Source organism: Arachis hypogaea, chromosome 15, assembly GCF_003086295.3.
Source record: "Arachis hypogaea cultivar Tifrunner chromosome 15, arahy.Tifrunner.gnm2.J5K5, whole genome shotgun sequence".
In the NCBI taxonomy this organism is placed as follows: domain Eukaryota; kingdom Viridiplantae; phylum Streptophyta; class Magnoliopsida; order Fabales; family Fabaceae; genus Arachis; species Arachis hypogaea.
This window is the reverse complement of record NC_092050.1, coordinates 23,150,029-23,173,073: the sequence shown is the minus strand read 5'-3', so window position 1 is coordinate 23,173,073 and position 23,045 is coordinate 23,150,029. Positions and strand designations below refer to the sequence as shown.

The 23,045-nt window shown below is 32.7% G+C and overlaps 1 protein-coding gene across 8 annotated transcripts; it reads left to right on the top strand.

The window, feature by feature from the left end:
• Positions 1-2,542: 2,542 nt before the first annotated feature.
• LOC112749976 (uncharacterized) lies at positions 2,543-14,112 on the top strand. 8 transcript variants are annotated; one of them, XM_025798444.3, is made up of 9 exons: positions 2,543-3,438; positions 3,550-3,663; positions 8,393-8,468; positions 9,086-9,202; positions 9,407-9,568; positions 11,840-11,932; positions 12,493-12,594; positions 12,696-13,046; positions 13,857-14,112. In XM_025798444.3, exons 7-9 carry the CDS (start codon positions 12,529-12,531, stop codon positions 13,935-13,937), a joined length of 498 nt encoding a protein of 165 aa, XP_025654229.1. In that variant the 5' UTR covers positions 2,543-3,438; positions 3,550-3,663; positions 8,393-8,468; positions 9,086-9,202; positions 9,407-9,568; positions 11,840-11,932; positions 12,493-12,528; the 3' UTR covers positions 13,938-14,112. The 8 variants fall into 8 exon arrangements, with proteins under 8 accessions (XP_025654229.1, XP_072074988.1, XP_025654227.1 ...); XM_072218886.1 differs by lacking the exon at positions 9,086-9,202 and having other exon boundaries at positions 2,546-3,284; positions 3,356-3,438; XM_072218887.1 differs by lacking the exon at positions 9,086-9,202 and having other exon boundaries at positions 9,410-9,568.
• Positions 14,113-23,045: the final 8,933 nt, after the last annotated feature.

The following is a 23,045-nucleotide window of genomic DNA, read 5'->3' as shown; positions in this document are numbered from 1 at the left end:
ACTTTTGTCTCGGTTGAGTTTCATTTGATAAACTTTACTTAATTCATTTTGATTTGAGTTTGATTGAGCATGCTACATGGTTTGTGCCATGGTTGTTCTTTTGAAAGTGTTGGACTCATAGCTTTCTTCCTATGAACGGACTAAATTCTCTATTAAATCTTCCATCTCCATGAATGTCATGTTTGACCTTGTTTTTAACTGATCTTTTACATTTTGTGGATATTGCCATTGATCTTGGTTTTTCCTCTTGTATGAATCTCACTCTTATGTGAGTCAGCTTGATTTGTTTCAATTTCGTGCATCGTTTATTCTCTCATTGTCTTTACAAGAGTTTTTAGTCAAAAAAAATTTATCCTTGAGAAATTACAAATGATTGAGTTGTCTTTTCTATGACTTTTGTATTCTTTTGGATCAATTTAAAACTTGTTTGATGTTTCATGTCTAGTGGATCTTGTTTGAACTACTTTAATTTAAGATCCTTTCTTGCAAGGCTTGACTCCTTTTTAGTACATCTTAAACTTCTTGAATGTTCTTCTGAGATGGTGATTTCAAGAACACTTTTGGAGTCTTGTTTTGAACCTTTTTAAAGGAACTTTGAATTCTATTTGAAGAAATATTAAACGGAATTTATTTTCTGTTGCTTGATTGAGATTGAAATCATTGTTCAATTTTGACGAAGTTAATTCAAAGTTGGCAAGCGCTATTTTAAATGAGGTTTTGGAAAGCTCCATTGTTTAGTGGAAATTGGTTCGTTTGTAATGCACCACTTATTTCCTTTACCAAATTGTAAGCGAATTTTTACTTCGGAGTTTCTTTTTTTAAAAAGAGTTTAACTTCCTCTTTCGTACTTGTTATGAATATTATACACGCTTGTTTGAATACGAAATTTTGAGAATTTTGAACAAGCATTTGATTACTTCCGAGTTTTTATGAACTGCTTTTGGTTAAGTTGTGCATCTAATTATCTTTTTAAAATATTTGAGGAAATATTTTAGCTCTTAGCCAAAGTTGTGTGCATTTTGTTTTTGGAACTCTACAAAATCTACTTCAACATGAACTTGTATTGAAGTAAAGCCACGTTTATGCTTTTATTTTTCTCTTGAAGGAGGCTTGTTGCCTAACTTTTCTTTTAAACTGCGAAGTGATTTTTCTGCAAGTTTTCGATTCTTTTAAGAACAAAGTATTCATAAGTAATTTAATTATGCTCTTGAGTTTTGTGAGCTTGACTTGGGTCTGAGATATTCTTTTCTGTAACCTAATACTTCATCGACTCAGTTTGAGTTTGTTTCAACTTATGCGCTGGTTTTCTTGTTGATCCTATTGAACTTCTTTGATCCAAGGGTTATCTTTGAAGTTGTCAATTGATTTATTTCTAGCAAACTTCATTGCTTGCGCATTTTTGTTTGTCTGGAAATTGGATACATTCCCTTAAATTTGTGTGTATTACCATTGACAATTGTCTTTCCGTTCTAAATCTGGTATCCTTCTGAGTAGACTCGAGAATTGTTTCGTTATCACGTGCGATCTATAGGCGTAGTAACGCAATGCGTTAGTTCTTTAGTACATGACATGTGTATACGAAAGTTGAAGCGGTAGGTGTGCAACGTATGAGTTGTGGGCGTTTTGTTCCTGGCGAACGGGTTTGTGGTTGTCAGGCTTGTGATCAAAATTTGGGGTTTGTAAAGTGCTTGATGGAGTTGGAAAGTTGAAACTTTGAGGTTGATATGAGATTAGTGTGCGGAGGTTGAGCACGTCGTTTTAACTCCATCCTGTTTGATAGCCTTTGATGCCTTGCCCTTCTATCACATGATTGATCCATGTTATCTTTTGCATTGAGCCTACCTTGTAACGTTTGCTTTGCAATCACACTCCTACCTTTACATCCTTATGCTTATGACAATCAAAGTCTTTGAAAATCGTAAATATGATTATATTTTGAGATATTTTTGCTTCTTCCTTAAATGTGTTCAAGGGTGAACTGTTATGGAATTTCTTTCATTTTGTATCAATTTTCGAGGGCAAAAATTTTTATAAGGTGGGTAGAATGTAAAACCCAGAATATTTGAAAAGTCTTATTATGATCAAGTCTCAAATCCTATAGTTATTTATAGCCTTAATTTCAGAGATTATTTTATTAAAGATAATTAAGGCAAGTTTTGATTTATTGGATTTGAGATAAGTTATGATTATTATCCAATTTTATAATTATTGGATTATTTTCTATATTTAAAGTATAAGGTTGATAGTTATGAAATAATAAGGATTTTATATGATTTGAATTAGATAAGTAATATTTTAAATATTAATATTGTTATTTTGGAAAATAAAGAAATTAAGTATATTATTTCTAATTATTTGGTTGGGACATTTTATTGAAAATAATTTGTAAAAATGAGGAGCAAATAGTATTTTCTATATACAATTAGTGTTGGATTTAATTGGGGTTTCAATTACTATATTATCCCTGTTTTTGAGTGAAATTACCATAATGCCCTTAACCCTAATTTTCAAAATAAAACCCTAAGATCCTACCCGGTAGCCCATTGCTTCCCCGTGCCCCAGCTGCAGCCGAAACGCTTCTTTTCCTAACTCAGCAGCAGCGCTTCTCTTCCATGAAGGAACGAAAACAGAATAGAGAGGGAGAAGGACTTAGTGCCGCCGACTGGGTACTGCCGCCGTGACCGCCAGACTGCCACACGCGAGGAGCGCCGCCATCGAAGTTGCCCCATTCATCCCTGCCCAGTCGTGGTTCTGACACCCATCACCCTATTCCGTCGCTGGAGATCTCGGAGCCGCCGCTCGTTGCTCCATCCTTGTCACTGCCACTGCCTCCATGTCTTCCAATAGCGCCACCATCGCCGCCGTGGATCGCGACCAGAGGGGAGCACGAAATCGAGAGAGAGTGAGGCGTGGAGACGGCGTCGCGCGGAGAGGGACTCGCCGCTGCCGTCGCGCACAGCCATGTGTCGTCACTGCCGTCTGAACAGTCGCCGTCGCCCTAGGGTGTAGTCCGCCGCTGCCGCCAGTGGAGGTCACTGCTGTGGAATGGAGGTGAGAGAGGGAAGCAAGATGAATCCCCTCCGCTTCTGGTGCTCTGGTTCGCCGCCACTGCCACCGGAATCCTTGGCCGCCGCTCCTACCGTTGCTCCATTTGGGTTCTGGGTAAGCGCGCCCCATTGCCTTTGGAAGCCACTGCTTGGGCCAGGATGCTATGGTGGTTGCTAATGAAGCCGCTGTTGATGGGGCTGCTATGTTCAGTAAATTCTGCGAGTTTCGACTTCTCGGTAAGGGTTTTATTTGTGGTTTCGGTCACTTTGAGTTTCGAGAAGGTTTTGATGCTGCGCGGTTTTTATAGTTGATTCACCGGAGATTCTGGCCGCCGCCGGAGCTGTTGCCGGGGCCGGTTCAAAGTCACAGCTGCTTCGTGTTGTTATTCCGGTAAGAAATTATGTTTCGAAAGCCTTACGTTAGTGTCCCGTACGTGTATTAAAGCCTTTATGGTATTAATGTTCCTAGAGTTAGTAACTGAGGTTGCTTGTTGTAATTTAGAGCTGTTTATGCTGCTGCGAAAATGTGTGGGGCTGTGCTTTGAAGCTGCCTTTGATTTTGAGTTGAGGTGAAAAGAACTTATGAGGCGCTTGGATTATGGAATTGCGTTTTGAGGTAGGGGCGCTTTCCGAAAACTATATTTTGTATATTGGAATTATTACATATGGGTACTGATGTGAGGATGTGTATTTGGTGATTGTATCAGTCCTATGTATTGTTTGGTTGTTTTGTATGATTATGGGTGTTGGTTTAACTCGACTGTTGTGTGGCTTTGTGAAACGAAATGCTTTTGAAATTGATTCTTTTAAAGCTTTGAGATCGAGTTGAATCCGTTGGAAATTGATTTGAGTTGAATGGATTTTCTTGAGAATGTGAAAAAAATAGAATACACTTTTGAATTCAGCCTGGCTTGCTTTAATGATCTGGTTTGATAAATGACTATTGCTGAACCGTTTCTTTGAAACTTTAGAAATGAGTTTATTCGGCTGATAATGATTTGGTTTTTGAAATGGTTTTCTTGGAATATGGAATTGAGATGGTTGTTGGATTTGGTTTGTCTTGAACTGATTTTGAATTTTGGGCTGTTGAAAAGGATTGTGGAACAGTTTAGTTGGGACCCGAACCGGGTGGCAAAGTCCAGGTTTTAGGGGAGGTGCTGCCGAACTTTCTATAAAATCCGAGTCTTTATTGAATGTTGTCTGGAAAAATGATGAGTTAAAGACTTCTACTATTTTACTTGAATTATCAAGAAAAGAATGATTCATGCTTTTGAAATGAATTATTAAAGAGGAAATTGTGATTCAGTCTTGCTTCTTAAGAAAGGCATTGTATCTCTTTCAGAAGAAAGTTATTTAGATGAGACTTATGTTTTAAAGTTGTTTGGATGTGAAAAGGGTTTATGCCTTTGAATTTGACTTGGGGGTTTTAATTAAAGAAGTTTCAATGACTTTGAAAGAACCTGAGTGTCTATTGACAAGTTTCATTTTGAAATGTTTTGAGAAAGGTTTTGAGTACTCTTTGAATTCTGAATTCTTGCAAGACTAAAACAATTTTTAACAGTTGAAACGTTTTAGAATTTGTCATGGGGGTTAAAGCTGGTTTTGCCTAAGTAAAGGAAACGGCTTTGAAGGAAGTAAATGATTACGTGACTCGGTTTGGCTTAGATCCTATTTTATTACTCAAATCGGAAAGCCAATGTTTTAATGATTTTAAATGAATTTGGCGAAATGAGTTATGCTATTCTCCCCTAAGGACTTGGGACTCTGCCGAGGAACTTTTGTTACAAAAATCCCATTGTTGGATGGGTGATTTTGAATGATTCAAAAGGAATCTTTAACTTTCCATGGTTTTGGAAGTTTTGGAAAGAGGAAGCCGAGAGTGGCTTATTTCAGAAAGGGAATTTTCCTTGAGTAAAATTGGCTTATGAGCCTGAGATAATTTGAGAAATGAGATCTTTAAAGCCAAGGCTGAAAAGAGTTGAAACTTGATTTCAAAGCGAAATGAATTGAGAAAATGATTTATGGCTTAAATGCCGATTTCATGAATTTGATGATTTTGAATGTGGAAGTGCTGTTTTATTATGAGCCGGAATGGCTATGTATGATTATGAATATTGACTGGTTCTGGATTGAACCGTGAGCCGGAATGACTGTGTGTGATTATCAATATTGGCTGGTTCTGGACTGAACCGTAAGCCGGATGGCTGAGATGGATGTTGATCCATGGATGAGAATGAATGCATGTATATGCTGAATTATTGGTAATTGTGATTTTTGCACTTCCACTATTGGAGATGAGGGTTTCCCTGGGTAGTAGCAATGGCTAGCCACCATGTGCTCCAGGTTGAGACTCGAAGCTCTGTTAACCCAATGTCGTAAGTGTGACCGTGCACTGTGAAAGGCCCGGATGAGCTCGCCCCTATAAATATTCACCAGTGATGATGATGGATAAATATTCACCAGGGATGGTGATGGATAAATATTCACCAGTGAGGGTGATGGATATGGATCATGATTATGATCAAGTTTATGATGAGTATAACTCGAGTTGGGGATGCACGACAGAGGGACAGTCCAATGGTTAGCTACCAGGACTTGTCGGGTTGGCTCTATAACCGACAGATGATATCATCAGCCACTAGGGACAGGCATGCATCATATGCATTGGTGTGACATTGGTTGGGTGTGCATATTATACTTGGTTTGCCTATGTGATTAATTGCTAACTGTTCTACTTGTAATAACTGTTTGTCTGTGCTTGAACTTCCTATCTGTGTTTGTATCTGGGACTCTGTTGGATTGTGGTGATTGGTTGTTGGTTGGATTGTTTGGGCCTAGGGCCGTGGTTGGAAAGAGATGAACTGACGGTTGATTTCGGTTTTGTGTTTCTGGTTTGGAATAAAATTATGAAAGGCTATTTTGGTTCCGCATAGATAAACCGTTTTGAAAGGCTTTTGAGTTTTGAGAATTGAATGGTTCTTCTTTCCGAAAAGATTTCCGACTTTACTTTCATTGTAAACCGTTGTTTTTGAAAAGAGGCATAAGACGGTTATGAATCACTGGTGCAGTTATCTTCATGTATTCTATTACAGTAATTCCCAAAAACCCTCTACTGAGAACCCTTTCGAGGATGATGTTCTCACCCCCAACATTTTCCCCTTTCAGGATATGGGCGCAGAAGTTACGAAGAGCTTATTTAATTGTTGTTGTGATGCCCTGTATCGTTTTAGTTATGGTTTATTGTACCCTCGCCTTTATCTTGATATATTCTGTAAGAGGGATAGGAAATTGTATTGGATTATGCTTGTAATAATATTTATATATATATATTTGTATATATATACGGATGTACTCTTTATGAGTTTTGTTAGTTGTATGGTATTTATGGATGTATGTTATCGTATGAAAGTGTTGTTGGGAGCGGTGTTGCGGTTTAAAGTTTTAAATAGGCTCATATTTTAGTATTAAATAGTATAAGAGTCGTCGTAATATCCGAGCTATCAGAGTCGCGCAGCCGGAAGTGTGAACTTTGGTAGTTAGGGTGTTACAGAAAACACCTTAAGTGTAACACCCTAACTTTTAGCACGTCATGATCGTACCAAAAGTGAGGCGTTACTAACATATTTTCCTTATTTACTATTTAATATTAAGCCTTTACATCGGTATCACATTTTAATTTTTAAGAAAATTTTAGAAAATAGATTTTAGTAATTAAAATCACATAACAAAAGGTCTTCGAATAACAATAATCACATAATTATTAATAATAATAGATGCCATATAATTAAATTCAATGTAAAACTCAAATACAGTACCTATCCCTTTGGATAAAATAAAAACCTTGAAACAACGAGGGCGGGGAAACTCTATAAAAAATAACAGGAACCACAAATAAATCTACTAATCGTCTGCAGCTTCTTACTAAATCTCCGAACCTGTGTCACTGAAAGGGTGGAAGATTTGGGGTGAGAACAAACCACACGTTCTCAGTAGAGATTGGGAATGCCGTAAAAGTAATGAATTCAATGCAAATAATTGACTTACTTAGTAAAACTATTTTGTTAAACCTTTGGAAATACTTTTATCTCCACTTCAGATAAATAATTACTTTTTTTTTAAACTTCTTAACTCAAAACAGATTTTAATCACAAAATTAGTCATATTTCAACCACAACATCTCATAATCAACCACGGCCCTAGGCCCAAGCAACTCAATCAACTACTAATTCATCACAATCCAACCAATTTTCAGCCACAAACACAAGTAAGAAGGTTCAAACACAATCAAGCAGTTATATTAAGTAGAACAATTAGCAATTAAATGTAACTATTCACATAGGCAAACCAATTATAATATGCACACCCAAACAATGTCATATAAATGCATATGATGCATGCCTGTCCCTAATGCAGGCCATGAGCTCATGTGTCGGTTGCCTACCCGCTCCCGACATTACCCGGGCACGAGTCCCAGATATGGCTTTCCAGATGCATACAGTGTGCTTATAAGTCGTACGGCTAGGCCGCATACAGTGTGACTTTCCAAATCAATAAGCGTACATCTGGAAAACAATTCTCAGTGTGTGGGCGTCCCCACTTTACATTTGGCCCTAAGGCCCAAACAATATCACATCTGCTCTCCTGTGGCAGACATTTCATTAATTTAATATGTTTCTTTAATCTTTGTTCTCTGCTCACTACAAAAAAAAGGAGTTAAAATGGCATTGATATTAAGGCGGTTTTAAAGAACCGCCATAATATCAAGACATTATGGCAATTGTTGCTACTGCCGTAATTGGCTTTATATATTTTGGCGGTTCTGGTGATTATGGCGGTTTGAACCGCCGTTTTCACACGCATATAAAATGAAAAAAATTGTAATCCTGGCTCATTCAACGCCGTTCTTCGTTCTAGCTAGGGCTTCTCCTCTCTGGTTACGATCTGGTTACACCAACAAACAACGTAAAGGTAAGAAACAACGTTCATCATCTCCTCTCTGAACAACGCTCTGGTTACGATCTCCTCTCTAAACAAACAACGTTCATCATCTCCTCCGTGTAAAGAAGCTCTCCAACAACGCCGTTCTTCCTTCTAGGACTTCTCCTCTCTCCGCCGGTTACGATCTCTCCAGGTACCTCTCCCTCTCAAGTTAAATTGAAATGCTGTTTTATTTTGTTTTTTCTTTTGTGCTGTGGAGACGAAGATTCCGGCAAGAGGCAAGGTTCTGGTGGCTACTGACCTCAGCATTTTGATTCCAGAAGGCACCGATTTATTTGTTTTTGTTTGGGTTAGGGTTTCAAAATTGCTTTTGGTGCTGATTTTTGGGGGGTTTTGTTTCTCTGCAGCTCTGTTAGGGATTTTTGGGTCTTCCTTGAAGCATTGGATTGACGTTGGTGCGGGGGTGATTGACGACGATCTCAGGTCTTCTTTCTTAACTTTACTCCCTCCTCTCTCTCTCTCTCTCTGAACTTAGATCTTCTATTGCTTACTTCTATTAAGGTGTTTCTCTAATCTCCAATCTCAGATCTTAGATCTCAGAAAAAACTGCTCCAATCTCAAACATGTAGTGCATCTCATTATTTGATTAACTTGTCCTTGCACTTAGATTTGATTAACATGCTGTAGTCCTTGTTTCATTTCATTCTTTCTGCTTCTTTTAGGCTGGCTGTCTTGGGCTTCCTTTTGTTTATATTTATTTTTGAACAATTTTAGTGGAATGGCTGTTGTTAGGTTATGGGGGTGTTGGTTTTGTTTCGGCCAAAAATCAATTACAGAGGATTGGGTATGTGCGATTTTTACTTCCAACCCGTGACTCTTAATCATCTTTCATAAGTTTTTTTGTTGAAATTGATTGATAGTCTATTGAAATTTAAGGCTAAACTATTATTCAATGTTTTCTTTGTTATATTCAATATATATGGTCCACACTACATTTTGTACAAGCATTTACCTTTTATGTGTATGATTATTCTTGTTTTGTAAATATCTTCATGGTTCTTGACTAGTAACTTATCATTTCATTTTGCTACTTACCGCAGACACTATAATTTTGTGTTCCATTTCGTGAACAATTACTAGAGTATTATGGAAATAACAAAAGCATTGGGGAGTTGGAAGAAAATCTTTTAACTTGCTTAGCTGACTTATTTTCACGGGTAATTAGCCTCTAGTTTGGTTTATTCTGGGCTTCACATGCATCATGCCCCAGCTTGTTTCATCTTTGATAAACTCAACCATGATATTTGTTCTTTGAATGCCTTTGAATTTGTAGCCTTTTTATTTTTTTTATTTAATAACAATATTACTAGACTTTTTTTATTTATTTATATGCTGATTCATTTATTTATTTATTTTGGTAGAAGAAAATTCATCAGAGATAAGACATTATTTGTTGTGGCAAGTAAATGGAAGTGGAGATTCTAAGCATGTTTCAGTACCCAGCTTTAGTTTCACTTCTTGTTCATTGTTATTAGTGGAGAAACCTTGTTTCATTGTTCGCGTTGTTGCAGCTCGTTTATTAGGTAAGCTTCTCTGCATTAGTTTCAGTATTTGTTTTTTCTTCTGATATTTAGTGCGATTCTCATTTGTTCTGATATTTTTCTCTGCATCGTGTACTAGTCATTCTTCCTGGTGATTTTTGCTGTGCTCAATAAGTTTGTTGATGATTAAGTTATGAAACCATAGCAGTTATTATTATTAGCTTGTTCTTCTGAAATCAATAACTATAATTGTTGTGTTGAATTCTCTTTGGTCAATATCTTTAAAGCAGCATCTTATGTGACTAAGCATCAAATTGCTTTTCATGTTTTAATTCTTCTAAACTAAGTTTTTTATCTCTGAAAATTGGTAAAATTGATTTTTTTTCATGCTAGAATGTTTGACTTTGATGAACTTGCAATAGATGCTTTTTCTTATGATATAACTACATGAATTTATATGATCCTATTGAATTACTTCGCCATGACTCATGTTCAGCCTCAGTGGTTAATAATGCAAATTTGGCAACTAATGCCAAGTTGTGCCTTATGTATTTCACATCATTAGTTCACTAAAAGGAGGATGGGGTCTTTACTGCTTCAATTGCTTTGCATCATATTCCTTGGGGTTCAAAGTTCAAACTAAAACTTCAATTGCTTTGCATCAAACACTCCCATTCCAAAATGCCAACATTCCCTACTAACTATGCATTTTCTATATTATTGTTTTATTTATACTTTTTCCCCTAATAATCATATCATTGATTTTTTTGGTTGAAACTGTGGCAATGGCCAGCTGGCTGGGCAATGGATATACATATGCTATTAAGAAAAAAGTGAAACATAAAACATTTAATCTAGAATTCATATACTCTGCTTTTGTCTTTTCCTTCTTTTACTAATGCTAACCATTTGGAAAACTATTTTCTTAAAATAGTCAAAACAATTTTAAACGAAAATGTTTACTGTTGCTTATTATTAACTATTTTCTATTTTTCTTATTAGTCGATAACCAACCAGTTGTGAAAATTGATTGTTTAGTTGTATTAAGGCCATTGTATTAAGAAGGACATTGTATCAAGGCCCGGCCCTATGTATAATCTAATCCATATTTTAATTTACATATACTCTAATTTGGAATATGATATAACATGGAGAATTGTTGAGGTATTGTTTGTAAAACTAACAATTCAAATGAACTTTATGTTTTTTAATTAAATTATTTTTCAAAGAAGTATAATCCATGAAGGTTTATAGACCATCTTCAACAATGCAGCCATTGACTCATATATGCAATGTCATCTTCCAGTTCCTTGTATTTGTCCTTCCCAAAGAATAATCCAAATTCTTATGTATGTTAATGTAACCTGTAGGGTGCAGGCACCGCCGTTGATCTCACAATCGCCACATATATCTTCTCATGTTATTAATTAATTAATTGTTAAGCATTACTTTTGGTTTTGGATACACATACTTAGTAAACTTTAAACTATGTCCACAACTCGTGCCTCTCTCTAAGCTTACAAGTCAATGCTGTAAATTTAAAGAGTATAGGGGAAAGAGTGCATTCAAAGACGCATGCACAAAGATATAGATGATGCTAGGAAAGGGGTCCCAAACTGAGGACAAAATAAAAAAACAGAAAGAAAAAATAGAAAAGAAAAGATAAAAAGAAATCAGTGGGAAGCATGTGCTTAGGCAGTGGTAGTTTTACATTCCAATGGAAAGCTAATTAGACTCTTTCTTTAATGTTAATGCCTTTTTCTTTATTTCTTCTTTTTTTAATTCCTTCCTAGAATTTGATCATACTACCATTGCATCTTTTTCACCAATGAGCTTGCATTTACGATTTTACTTGGTTGCCAATTAAATTATTGCATTGTCATCATCGCTATTTTTGTGTAATTAACAAATACCGTCACACAATTTTGGATTCAAATCTTATAAATTAATAAGAATTATTAGAAAATGAATATGTTTTCAATTCAAATATCAAGTAGCTAGTTGTGTATTAATTAGAGCTGCAAGTAGCTAGTTGTTATATTATTATATCGTCTTTCTTCTTCTAGTCTAATGTATAAAGGAAAACATTATTATGTGAAAAGAAATATTTTATTTAGAGAAGTGTACAAAAAGTATGAAACTGTTGGATCACTGTTAGTGAGTAATTAAGACTGTTGGATTCACTGAGAGTTAATTATTTTGAAGCTGAACTTATTCAATGGTTTAAGTTGGCTGATAGGAAATTAAGTATTATATGGAATGTTGTGAATGCATGTTTAACTCTATTTAATTTTGTCCAAACTAATCTTGCAGAATCTTTGTAAGAGGAATCAAGAAATTCGGCAAAAACAAATAATTCCTCATACTTCAGGTGCTAAATCAATTGCAAGAAGAAGGGCTGAATTGGTAATCAAAAACATAAAATAATTATATATATATATTTGTTGATGTATTTGTGCTTCTATTTTTTCGGTGCTGAATAATTATTTGTTAGTTAGGTAGTATCTAGTAGGCATTCTGCATTCACTCATGCACATTTTCGTTCAACCTTGACAATAGTGCATCCAAAAGAATAGAAGCTGGCAGCATTTAGAAAAAGAAAGTAACAATAAACATTTAATCTTGCTTGCCACTTGGGTTAACTTAATGGCTTAAAACCTTCACTGAAAAACAGGGCTTTCAAACCAACTGAATCCATTTTTGAGAAAGGGATTGTAGAATCAATCATTTCACAAATTCTCATGTAACCCTTTACAAAATCATGGGATAGTAGAAGATTTTTCCCTATATAGTACATGAATCAAAAACATAAAATAATTTTTCCTAGCTTCCTTTTCTGCTTCTCTAAATTCCTTTTCTGCTTCTCAAATAGAACATATTGTTGCTGTTAGTTACTTAATTTTATGCATATCTTTTCTTGGATGATATATTTCTTGATTGAGTCTTTCTACTTTTCTTGAATTTAGACGGAAGAGACGGGAAAAGAAGTTAGTAGGGTTCAAATGTGGGATATCACTCACAAGAAAATAGATGGAAGTTATGTTAATGAAAAGGCTAAAGAAATAGCGGTAAGACTAAAGTGAAATAAGTAACTTGTTTGTATTTCTTTTTCTTTTTTTTATAAGATAATATTATGTTTGATTCTTTCCCTTTCTTTTTATATATGTAGGAGAAGATTGAAGCATATAGTAGTCAACAAGCGGTGGAATTAACCGTTAATTCTCCTCTTGATGCTCTTGGAGTAGTTCTTGGGAAAGAGCACCCTGGTCGTGTTCGAGGTTTAGGCGTGGGAGCTGTTCCAACAGTTGCTTTCAAGAACAACACTACAAGAATTAGTCAAATGAATTTAGGTTCTTCAAATGATGCTGGCACATCAACTACTTGTGGTCCAAATGTGCAAGAAGAGTTGGATACTGTTAAAGCGCAATTGCAAGCACTAGTATCCTATATTGCTTCTAAGGAAGGAGGAAAAATTCCAGTGGAATTGGCTAGAATGTTCCCTACTCAACAAATTTCACAGGTACAAAATACAATTTATGTTCTTAATACCTTATTCCATGTGTTATATTTGGACTCTTAAGGGAATCTGGGTCAATTTTAAAATTTGACTTTTGAAGCTAGCTTTAACTTTGTTAATTAAAAGCCCATCAACAATTGATTCCTATGAAAAGGTGCAAGCAAGAATGCTAAGAAACATTTTAAAGAAGCTAAGTTAATATTATAATAACCAAAATTAGATTGAAGTAGTAGCTAGCTAATGATGAATTAGATCCTTGTGGAGGCTCAAGCCCTAATCTTAGTTCAAGGTCTAATTCTGAAGATGATGAGGGACCTTGTTGACCAGAAATTTGATCCTCTTGCTGTTGAAGATGATGATGAGGAGGAGGTGATGATGATGATTCTGAAAAGAGTGGTAACTGCCTCATCATCACAATATTATTATTATTGGTTTCATCGTCCATAAGTGGTTGATGAGGCACATTTAAAAGCTCTTTATTATTATTATTATTATCATTGTTACTACCAAGATTCCCCTCCAATAAAAATTGTTGATGATGAGTAGTTTGATTTGAAGAAGAAGAAAATTGTTGCTGTTCTTTGATCTTTGCTTTGTCCTTCCTATGAAGGTTCATGTGACCTCCAAGTACTTGTGCATTAGAGAAGCCTCTCTTGCAGAAGTTGCTTTGTTAGATTATATATTAATAGTTTCAGATTCAGTTTTATGTGATCTTTGATCTTTTCGTTTTTGATTGAATAATTTTATATTAATAGTTTCAGATTCAGTTTTATATTCTTTTTTATTGTGCTCATAATTATATTTTTGTTGTAGGGATTGGATCAAGAGAGTGAGATTCCATCACCAAGAGAGTTAGGAAGTAGGTCTTTTGGAGCGAGCAACAAAGAAGCATGATCTTGTATGATAAAGATTTCATGTATTAAGTATTATAGATATATGTTAAGACAAATTATTGAAAAATGTTATCTTAGATACTTTGTTTTTGGATTATGATTTTTTATTTTCGGAGAATGTGTATGAATTAAAAATCTTGTTATGATGTTTGATTCAAGGTTATGCTTTTTAGTTATTATGAGATTTTAAAATTTGAGTTCTAAAAATGTCACTTTAAATACATAGTTTCAATCTCATTTTAAAAAGTATAAAATTGCAATTAGGTAAAAACAACAGCTAAAAATGCCATTTTAAACAAAAATGGTGCCATTATATTCTGGTAAAAATGGCAGTTAAAAAATGCAATTTTAAACAAAAATGATGCCATTAAATACTGGTAAAAACAGCGGTTATAAATGTCATTTTTAATGAGAAGGATGCCATTAAACCCAGGTAAAAACGGCGGTTAGAAACGCCATTTTAAACGAGAAGATGCCATTAAACCCAGGTAAAAACGGCGGTTATAAACCGCCATTTTAAACGAGAAGATGCCATTAAATCCAGGTAAAAACGGCGGTTACAAACCGCCATTTTAAACAACCACAAAACCGCCGTTTTATTTGGTTAAAATGGCAGTTAAAAACCGCCATTTTAACCGTCCAAAAACCGCCGTATTATCCACTGGTTATTACGGCGGTTTTCAAAAAAACCGCCGTAATAACCAGAATGGCGCCCAGAATTCCGGCGTTTCTTGGGGGCGCCATTTTCGGTAATAATGGCGGTTGTAACCGCCGTAATTACCTTAAAAAACCGCCATTTTAACCCTTTTTTTTGTAGTGGCTCTCCTGTGGCAGAGATCCTTTTAGTTAATATATTCTTTAAATTCTTGTTCCCTGCTCTCCTGTGACAAAGATTCCTTTTCTTAAAAAACCGAACTCAAAACAACACTTAAAACAAAATCTCTCCTTACAAAATTGGATTTAAAACATGATATTTTTCTTTAATAAATCGAGTTTTTTTTTTTTTAAAATAGAACACACATTTTCTCAACTAAATAAATCTCAAATAATTTAATTTTCTAAAACCAAATCTTTTAAAATAACTTTTCAAATAAAACCTCAGATTTTATAAAATTTTGACAGCACTTTCCCTAAAACTCGGGCTTAGCCACTCTTTTCGGTCCCAACTGAACCATTTTCAACCTATTTTCAATCAAGAAATCAAATACATATTCATCAAATTCATCATTCAGTCATTCCAAATAATCTTAAATTATTTACAAATACTCACTAGACTTCCATGACATTCATAGTTTCAAACAGTTAATTTCAAAATAAAATTCCCTACCTTCGTACGGAACCAAAATCCTCAAAAGCTCCGGAAAAGCTTTTTGATTGAGCTGCTGAAGAAGAAAGCGTTAGAAATCGTCTGTGCTTCTTAGAACTCCAGTTAGCCGAACTCAAGGAGAAGAGGAGCTACGTCACCGTCAACTTTTACCAGACAAAAATAACGCCAACGCGTAGAGAAAAAGAATATGAACATTTTTACCGAACTATATTTTTTATTGGAGTTACGGATTGCAAGAAATTAGAGTCAGAAACTCACGGTTCCATGGAAGCATCACATTCTCTCTCGGCCTTTCTTTTTCTTTTCTTTGGGTTTATGTTCGGTGTTGAGTGAAAGAAAATGAAGATAGTTAAGGCTAATGGTGACTTGTGGATATAAAAGATTCATTAGGTGTCAAGTTACACATATATATATTCATGCACCTAGTCCACGTTTCCTTCTTTTTCTTTTTCTTTTTCTTTTTCTTTTTCTTTTTCCTTTTGGTTTTCGGTAAAGTAAAGAAAAGGAAATGGAATTATATGATGACTAAGGTGCATGTGTCCTTATATATGCAGGCATATATAAATATCTACGTTTAACTTTTTTTTTCTTTTAAACTTTTTTAATAATAATAATAATAATAATAATAATAATAATAATAATAGTTTAATATTATTAATAATAAAACCTACGTTTTAATATAATATATTTGTTCATAAATAATTAATTATTTAATTTTTTAAAAAATTAGGAGTCTTACATTAAGAGCATGTCACATCAGTTCTGTTATTAAGTGTAAAAATCTTATTTTTATATAATAGAATAGATAGAATAAATAGATAGATAATAAAGATATTTTCTTAAATTAGTATAATTGTGCATTATTCATTAAATATTAATTGTAATATTGTAATATAATTATAATAAAGATATTTTTTTTAAAATAAATTTATTTAGAGAAATATAAATTGGTTATTAATAACCGGTGCCATTATCATATTATTATTATTATTATTATTATTATTATTATTATTATTAAAATGATTAAAAATATTTTTGATTGATAATTGATAAGTAGTTTAATAATGCATTAAATATTGATTTTATATAACTATAATAAAGATATTTTTTAAATTAGTATAATATGTACTATTACTTAAATGCTAATTATAGTATAATTATAATAAAGATATTTTTATAAAATAAATTTAGAAGCAAAAATAGTGCATTCATTTTGGCGGAAAAATAGATTAATGAGAAATCGACACCTCACTTCCATTAGTTGTGAGAAAATCCAGTTTTAGTATATTAAGTAGATTTAGAAATATAAATTCTATTATATCTTCCTAAACAAACCTAAACAACTCTACACTAATAGCCCGTGCCATATCGTATTTTTCAAGACTTATATTTAGGAACATATAGAATTTTAATAATAATACATGGGTAATTGAAATAGATTATATACAGTTTTTCAAGTTATTATTATTATTATTATTATTATTATTATTATTATTATTATTATTATTATTGGATAATGAATAAGAATTAGAACTATATCAATATTTTTGAAATTAATATAATTAAAATGAGTAAAAATATTTAAAATCAATGTGCGTTATTAATATCATAAGATTTGATCATTTTATGATTAGAATCAAATATTCTTATCATGATTACCATGATCGGTGTCATTATCATATCATTATCATATATTATTATTATTATTATTATTATTATTATTATTATTATTATTATTATTATTATTAAAAGTATTTTTAATTGATAATTGATAAGTAGGTTAATAATGCATTAAATATTGATTTGATATAATTATAATGAAGATATGTTCCTAAATTAGTATAATTATGTATTATTCATTAAATATTAGTTATAATATAATTATAATAAAGATATTTTGTATAAAATAATTTAGAATAGAGAATAGTATATTCATTTTGGAGGGAAAATAGAATCCCGAGGGATCGACACCTCATCTTCATTAGTCGGGAGAAAATCCAGTTTTAGTATATTAAGTAAATTACTCAAAATATAATATTCTTGTATGTTGATAATATTTGTAAATAGTATAAATTATATGAATTCTTCGTTATATTCAATTGATGATTAGATTAAAGAACGAATCCAATGATTATGCATTCCTTTTTAATTAACAATGATCATCATAAACCATATAGACGTTTTTGATAAAATAATAATGCTATCTAAACGAGTGGCTGCTTTTTTTTTTTTTTTAATATATGTGGTTTTGGTTGTATTTTAATTATTTATCTAACATTATTTTTAAAAAATCAATTTATTTATTAATTTCTATTAATTGATATATCAAGTTTTTCAACAGAAATCATACATAACAAGTCACTCGTCAAACAGTAAGAATATATATATTATATATAAAGAAATTAAATCACCCATTCATACATCAGGCATCATGCATGCACCTTTTGTTGATTGAGATGTACATAGACCCTCTTCCTCTTATATATATATACTAGTATAGTAGCCCGTGCATTTGTATGATAACGTGTTATTTTTAGATCTCAAAAGAACAAGATTAATTTATATTTATTCTTCACATATAAATTATTTTTTGATACAAATTTATACAAGTTATTTATATTTACGTGCACGCGTTCTTCTTCGTATCATTACTGCATGTTCTTCTTCTTCTTCTTGCTGCACGTTCTTCTTCTTTTTCGTTATTTTTTTCTTTCGTTATCGTCGTCACCAACACCACCACCACCTCCTCCTCCTCCTCCTCCTTTTTCTCCCTCTTTTTTGATTAGAATTTCTTCTCGTCCTTCCTTTTCTTCCTTCTCTTCCATCATCAGTTATCTCGTTGTTTAAGATAATGAATAATTCAAGTTCAAATTGTCAATTGAACCAGAATAAAATTGATTATTGTTTTCAATCCAATCAAGTGGCTGAGGTGTGGTTCGATTCTAGTTAATATTTTTATTAGTAGTTTATGATTTTGTAGGTGAATAATGTTATTTTTGTTTGTAAAATTTTTGTTCATCGTTGATGGTTTGAATTGAATGTAATGTAAAAGTTTTGCATTAAAGAAAATATTTTTCTGTATTTGGACGTAACACAGATATTTGGGTGTAATACAAAGATATTTGAGTGTATTGTTTAAGAATTTTTGGTGTATGTGTGCTGATAAGTTCTGCATAATTCAAAACTCTTCTCCCTCCTCCTCATCTTCTGCTGCTTCTTCTTCTTTTGTCAGAATCATCATCATCATCATCATCATCATCATCATCTTCTTCTTCTTCTTCTTCTTCTTCTTCTTCTTCTTCTTCTTCTTTTTCTTCTTCTTCTTTTTCATATTCATTTTTTTTCTTGTTTTATCTTCTTAAGTTTCTTCTTATTTTACTCTCTTAACAAGAATAAAAATAAAAAAATCAAACAAAGAAGAAGAAATACATAATGGTACAAAATTACTTGGAAAGTGATGAACTTACATTCATTCAACTAAAAGCAAGAAAGAAATAAAGAAAAAAAGAAGAAGAAAAACAAATGCAGTGTTAGAGGGAATATTTTTCTGTACTTGCAGCAAATTTTGGTGTAAGACGAAAATATTTGAGTGTATTGTTTAAGAATTTTCGGTGTATGTGTGCTGATAAGTTCTGCATAATTCAAAACTCTTACTCTTCTTCCTCCTCATCTTCTACTGCTGCTTCTTCTTTTTTTCATCATCATCACCATCTTCTTTTTTTCTTATTCATCTTTTTCTTTTTGTTTTACCTTCTCAAGTTTCTTCTTGTTTTACTCTCTTAACAAGAATAAAAACAAAAAAATCAAACAAAGAAGAAGAAGAAACACATAATACTGCAAAATTACTTAAAAGATGACGAACTTACATTCATTTAACTAAAAGAAAGAAAGAAATAAAGAAAAAAAGAAGAAAAAATGCAGCATTAGAGGAAATATTTTTCTGTATTTGCAGCAAATTCGATTGTAACGCGAAGATATTTGGGTGTAACACGAAGATATTTGAGTGTATTATTTAAGAATTTTCGGTGTATGTGTGCTGAAAAGTTCTGCATAATTCAAAACTCTTCCTCTTCCTCTTCCTCCTCCTCATCTTCTGCTACTTCTTCTTCTTCATCTTCTTATTTCATGTTCTCATAATTCTTCTTGGGAGAAAAAAATCAAACAAAGAAGAAAAAAATAAAGAGGGAAAAAAATGCAACAACAACAGTAATAAAAAAATGACCATGAAGATGAAACACATGAAGAAAAAGGAGGAGAAATACAAAGAAGAAGGAGAAGAAGAAAAAGAAGAAAGAGGAGGAGGAGGAGGAGGAACGCTGGATACAAAGAAGAACAACATGATTTTACGGGCACGTTATGTAAGTGGATTTTGTTGGGTTAGGATTAACTTGTATGACTTGTATGCCAAAAAGACTTGTATGGATAGCAGTACTTATTAGTTAGGAAAAAAGATCTTAGTTGCATTAAATAATATCAAGAAAAAATTATATAGATAACTTGAAATATTATGTGTAGATTATAAAAAAGGAAAAAAAAAGATATAAACATAATATAAAAAACATCAATATAGCAATAGATCAGAAAAATCTCAAGTATATATCATTCATTATCTAGCAACCATAGTTTATACCCAAGGTGTATAATTTAAATTTAACACACTAATCAAGGATGATTATCGGTTTTTATTTTAACAAAAAAAAATTTAAGAGACAACTTATTAGAAATAAATATCATTTTGTAAAAAGATAATATTTTTTTAAAGCAGAAATTATTTTATATATGAAGAGATATGTGATTTTGTTTAATTTTGAGGTTTGGAGTATTTTGCAGGAATGTGAATGTGTCAGAAATTATTTTGTATACTGCTTTAACACGCATGCAACGTATTACTTTTTGCAGAAATTCTCAGCAGAAATTCACAGAAATTCTCCACGTGTCAAGCCCGGTCATCATGCACTCTGCGTGTTGAATTTGCAGAGATTCCTCGCGTGGTTCCAATGCACCTTTTGCAGGGATTCCTGGCCACGTGTCGCAATGCAGCCAACACACACCATCCGTGTTGTATGAGTAGGGATTCTCAGCTTGATTTCGATGCACTTTTGTCAACGTCCCCAGCCACATGTCATGCATGCAGCTAACACGCACCATCCGTGTTGCAAGAGCAAAGATTTCCACCTTAATTTCGATGCACCTTTGTCAGCGTCTCCCAGCCATGTGTCGTTCCCTTGGACAACACGCACCCTACATATTGATCACTTGACAGGTTGGTCTCCATGCATCCAATATCCATGTTCCGGGAAGGCTATGCATTTAACGCGTTGGAGCCTTTAAAAGGGGGAGGGGAGAAGGCCTCGTTGTTTCATTTTCATTAAAAATCCTTTGAACCTGGATTTTGATTGTTATTGAGAGGAAAGAAGGTGATATTTTTTGTGAGAGTGAGATTGAGAGTGACTAGTGTGTTGCTTGCAAAAATGGTACATGATTATATGTCTGCAGAAGATCACATTATTAATTATTTGGGATAGCCTAATTATGTAAGTTTAGTATTTTTGTTAATTTAGAGTTTTAATTTGTATTTAAAATGTATTATTGTTAGTGTAATTATGTTTTGATTTTCTGTTATAAAATTATTATTATTATTATATTCTAATTTGTATAAGTATTTTTTTATCTTCTGTTATGAATAATATAAATGGATATAAAAAATTTCAAATTTTTTACTTTTGATTTTCTTTTATGTTATAATATTTGTATTTTGTACTAGTTGGTAGTTATTAATTTTAATAAATAACATAAACTTAAAATAAATGTAATTTTTTGAATTTGATATAATTATTTTTTATTTCCATTTTAATGTTATTTTTATTTTGTTGTAATTTGTATTTTTTAATTTTAATAATTAATATAAATAATAATGCAAATTATCTATAATTATTTTTATTTTTGTTTTTGTAGTTATTTTTGTATTATTGTTTCAAATTTGATATTATTTATTTATTTATTTGTATTTTATGAAAGTGGAGTTAATTTTCATTTTAATTTTTGAAATATTATATAATAGTTTTGTTGTTTTTTATTTTCAATTGTCTTGTACCAGGCTAATAAGAATCTTTTATCCCGTAAACTTGACCAGTCGGAGATGTGGCATCCGACGGTTGAACAAGCCTTACGAATCACGAAATTCTACTAGCTCTCGAGAGTTGGAGTGATCAGAGGGCATTCCACGATGCTATTTGCTCTTGTGGAAAGATGGCGGCCAGAGACCCATACATTTGTATTGCCAGTTGGTGAGGTTATAGTAACACTCGAGGACGTGTTACACATATTCGACCTACTGATTGATAGAGATCAGAGATTGTGACAGGTTGGACTAATAGCAGTCAATACTTCTTGGTCACCTAGAGTCTGGCCATTTTTGGCAGCGAACCTATCGTGAGTAGTTCTTCTAAAAGCTACATAAAGCTTGCATGAGTTTGCCATATTAGAGACACACAACCTTTAGACACATAAGAGTCAATTCAGCGGTACATTAGGTGTCACATCTTCTGTCTACTAGGTACCACCCTCTTCGTGGATAAGTCAACAACATATGCCCATGCAAAGTATCTACCACTGCTCCTGTAAGACCCCAGATTTTTGAAAATTAAATAATTAGCTATTTATGAGCTAATATATTATATTGAGATGTAATTTTTAAGAAAATTATTTTTTAACAAAAATAATTAAATAAAATTTTATGATTGTTGAAGTTTAATTTAATTATTACTTATTCTATTAAATTTAAATTATTTATCAAACAATAATTTGATAAAACAAAAAGTAAATTAAATTAATTTTTATTGTTATTATTATTAATAATAATATTAAACTATTATTATTATTATTATTATTATTATTATTATTATTATTATTATTATTATTATTATTATTATTATTAAAGCTTAAAGAAAAAGAAAAAAAAGAAAGGAATTGGCCAATGCCATAAAGAAATCAAAGAAAAGAAGAAGAACGAAAAGTAAAGAAATGATAGATAATTAAAGGAATCTCTGCCACAAGAGAGCACAGAGAACAAAGATTAAAGGAATACATTGATTAAAGGAATGTCTACCACAGGAGAGCAGATGCGACTTTGTTTGGGCCTTAGTGCCAAATGTATACACTACAACAAATAAGGGTTTTCGCAACGGTCAAAAACCGTTGTCATAGATCAGAAAACCGTTCCTAAAACTTTAGGCAACGCTTTGGCAACGGTTTTTGACCTGTGGTATATGCGGCCGTTACCAATGCTCAAAGGCAACGGTTTTATACCTAAGGCAACGACAACCAAAAAACCGTTGCCATAGTTACTAGCATAGACAACGGTTTTGACAACAATTTTTAAAGAATGGTTTAGAACCGTTACTGGATAGGCAACGGTTTAAAACCATTCTCTTTGATGACGTAACGGTTTAAAACGGTAACTGGATAGACAACGATTTTAAATTGTTGTAATTTTGTTGTTCATAAAGACAACGGTTTAAAAGCGTTGCCTTTGGTGGTTTTTTTGCAACGATTTTTAATACCATTGTCATTTTGTAACTGTCTTTGACAACGGTTTTAATACCATTGCCTTTTGTGACTTTTGGCAACAGTTTTTTATAACTATATTATTCTTTATTTACAATAGTTTTCTCATGTTGCATTGAAATTAGTTCCAACTATTTTTTTTAAAATTTAATGTCAATAAACAAGGTTAAACTATTTGAATCAAACTACTAAAGAAAACTAATTGAACACTTACCA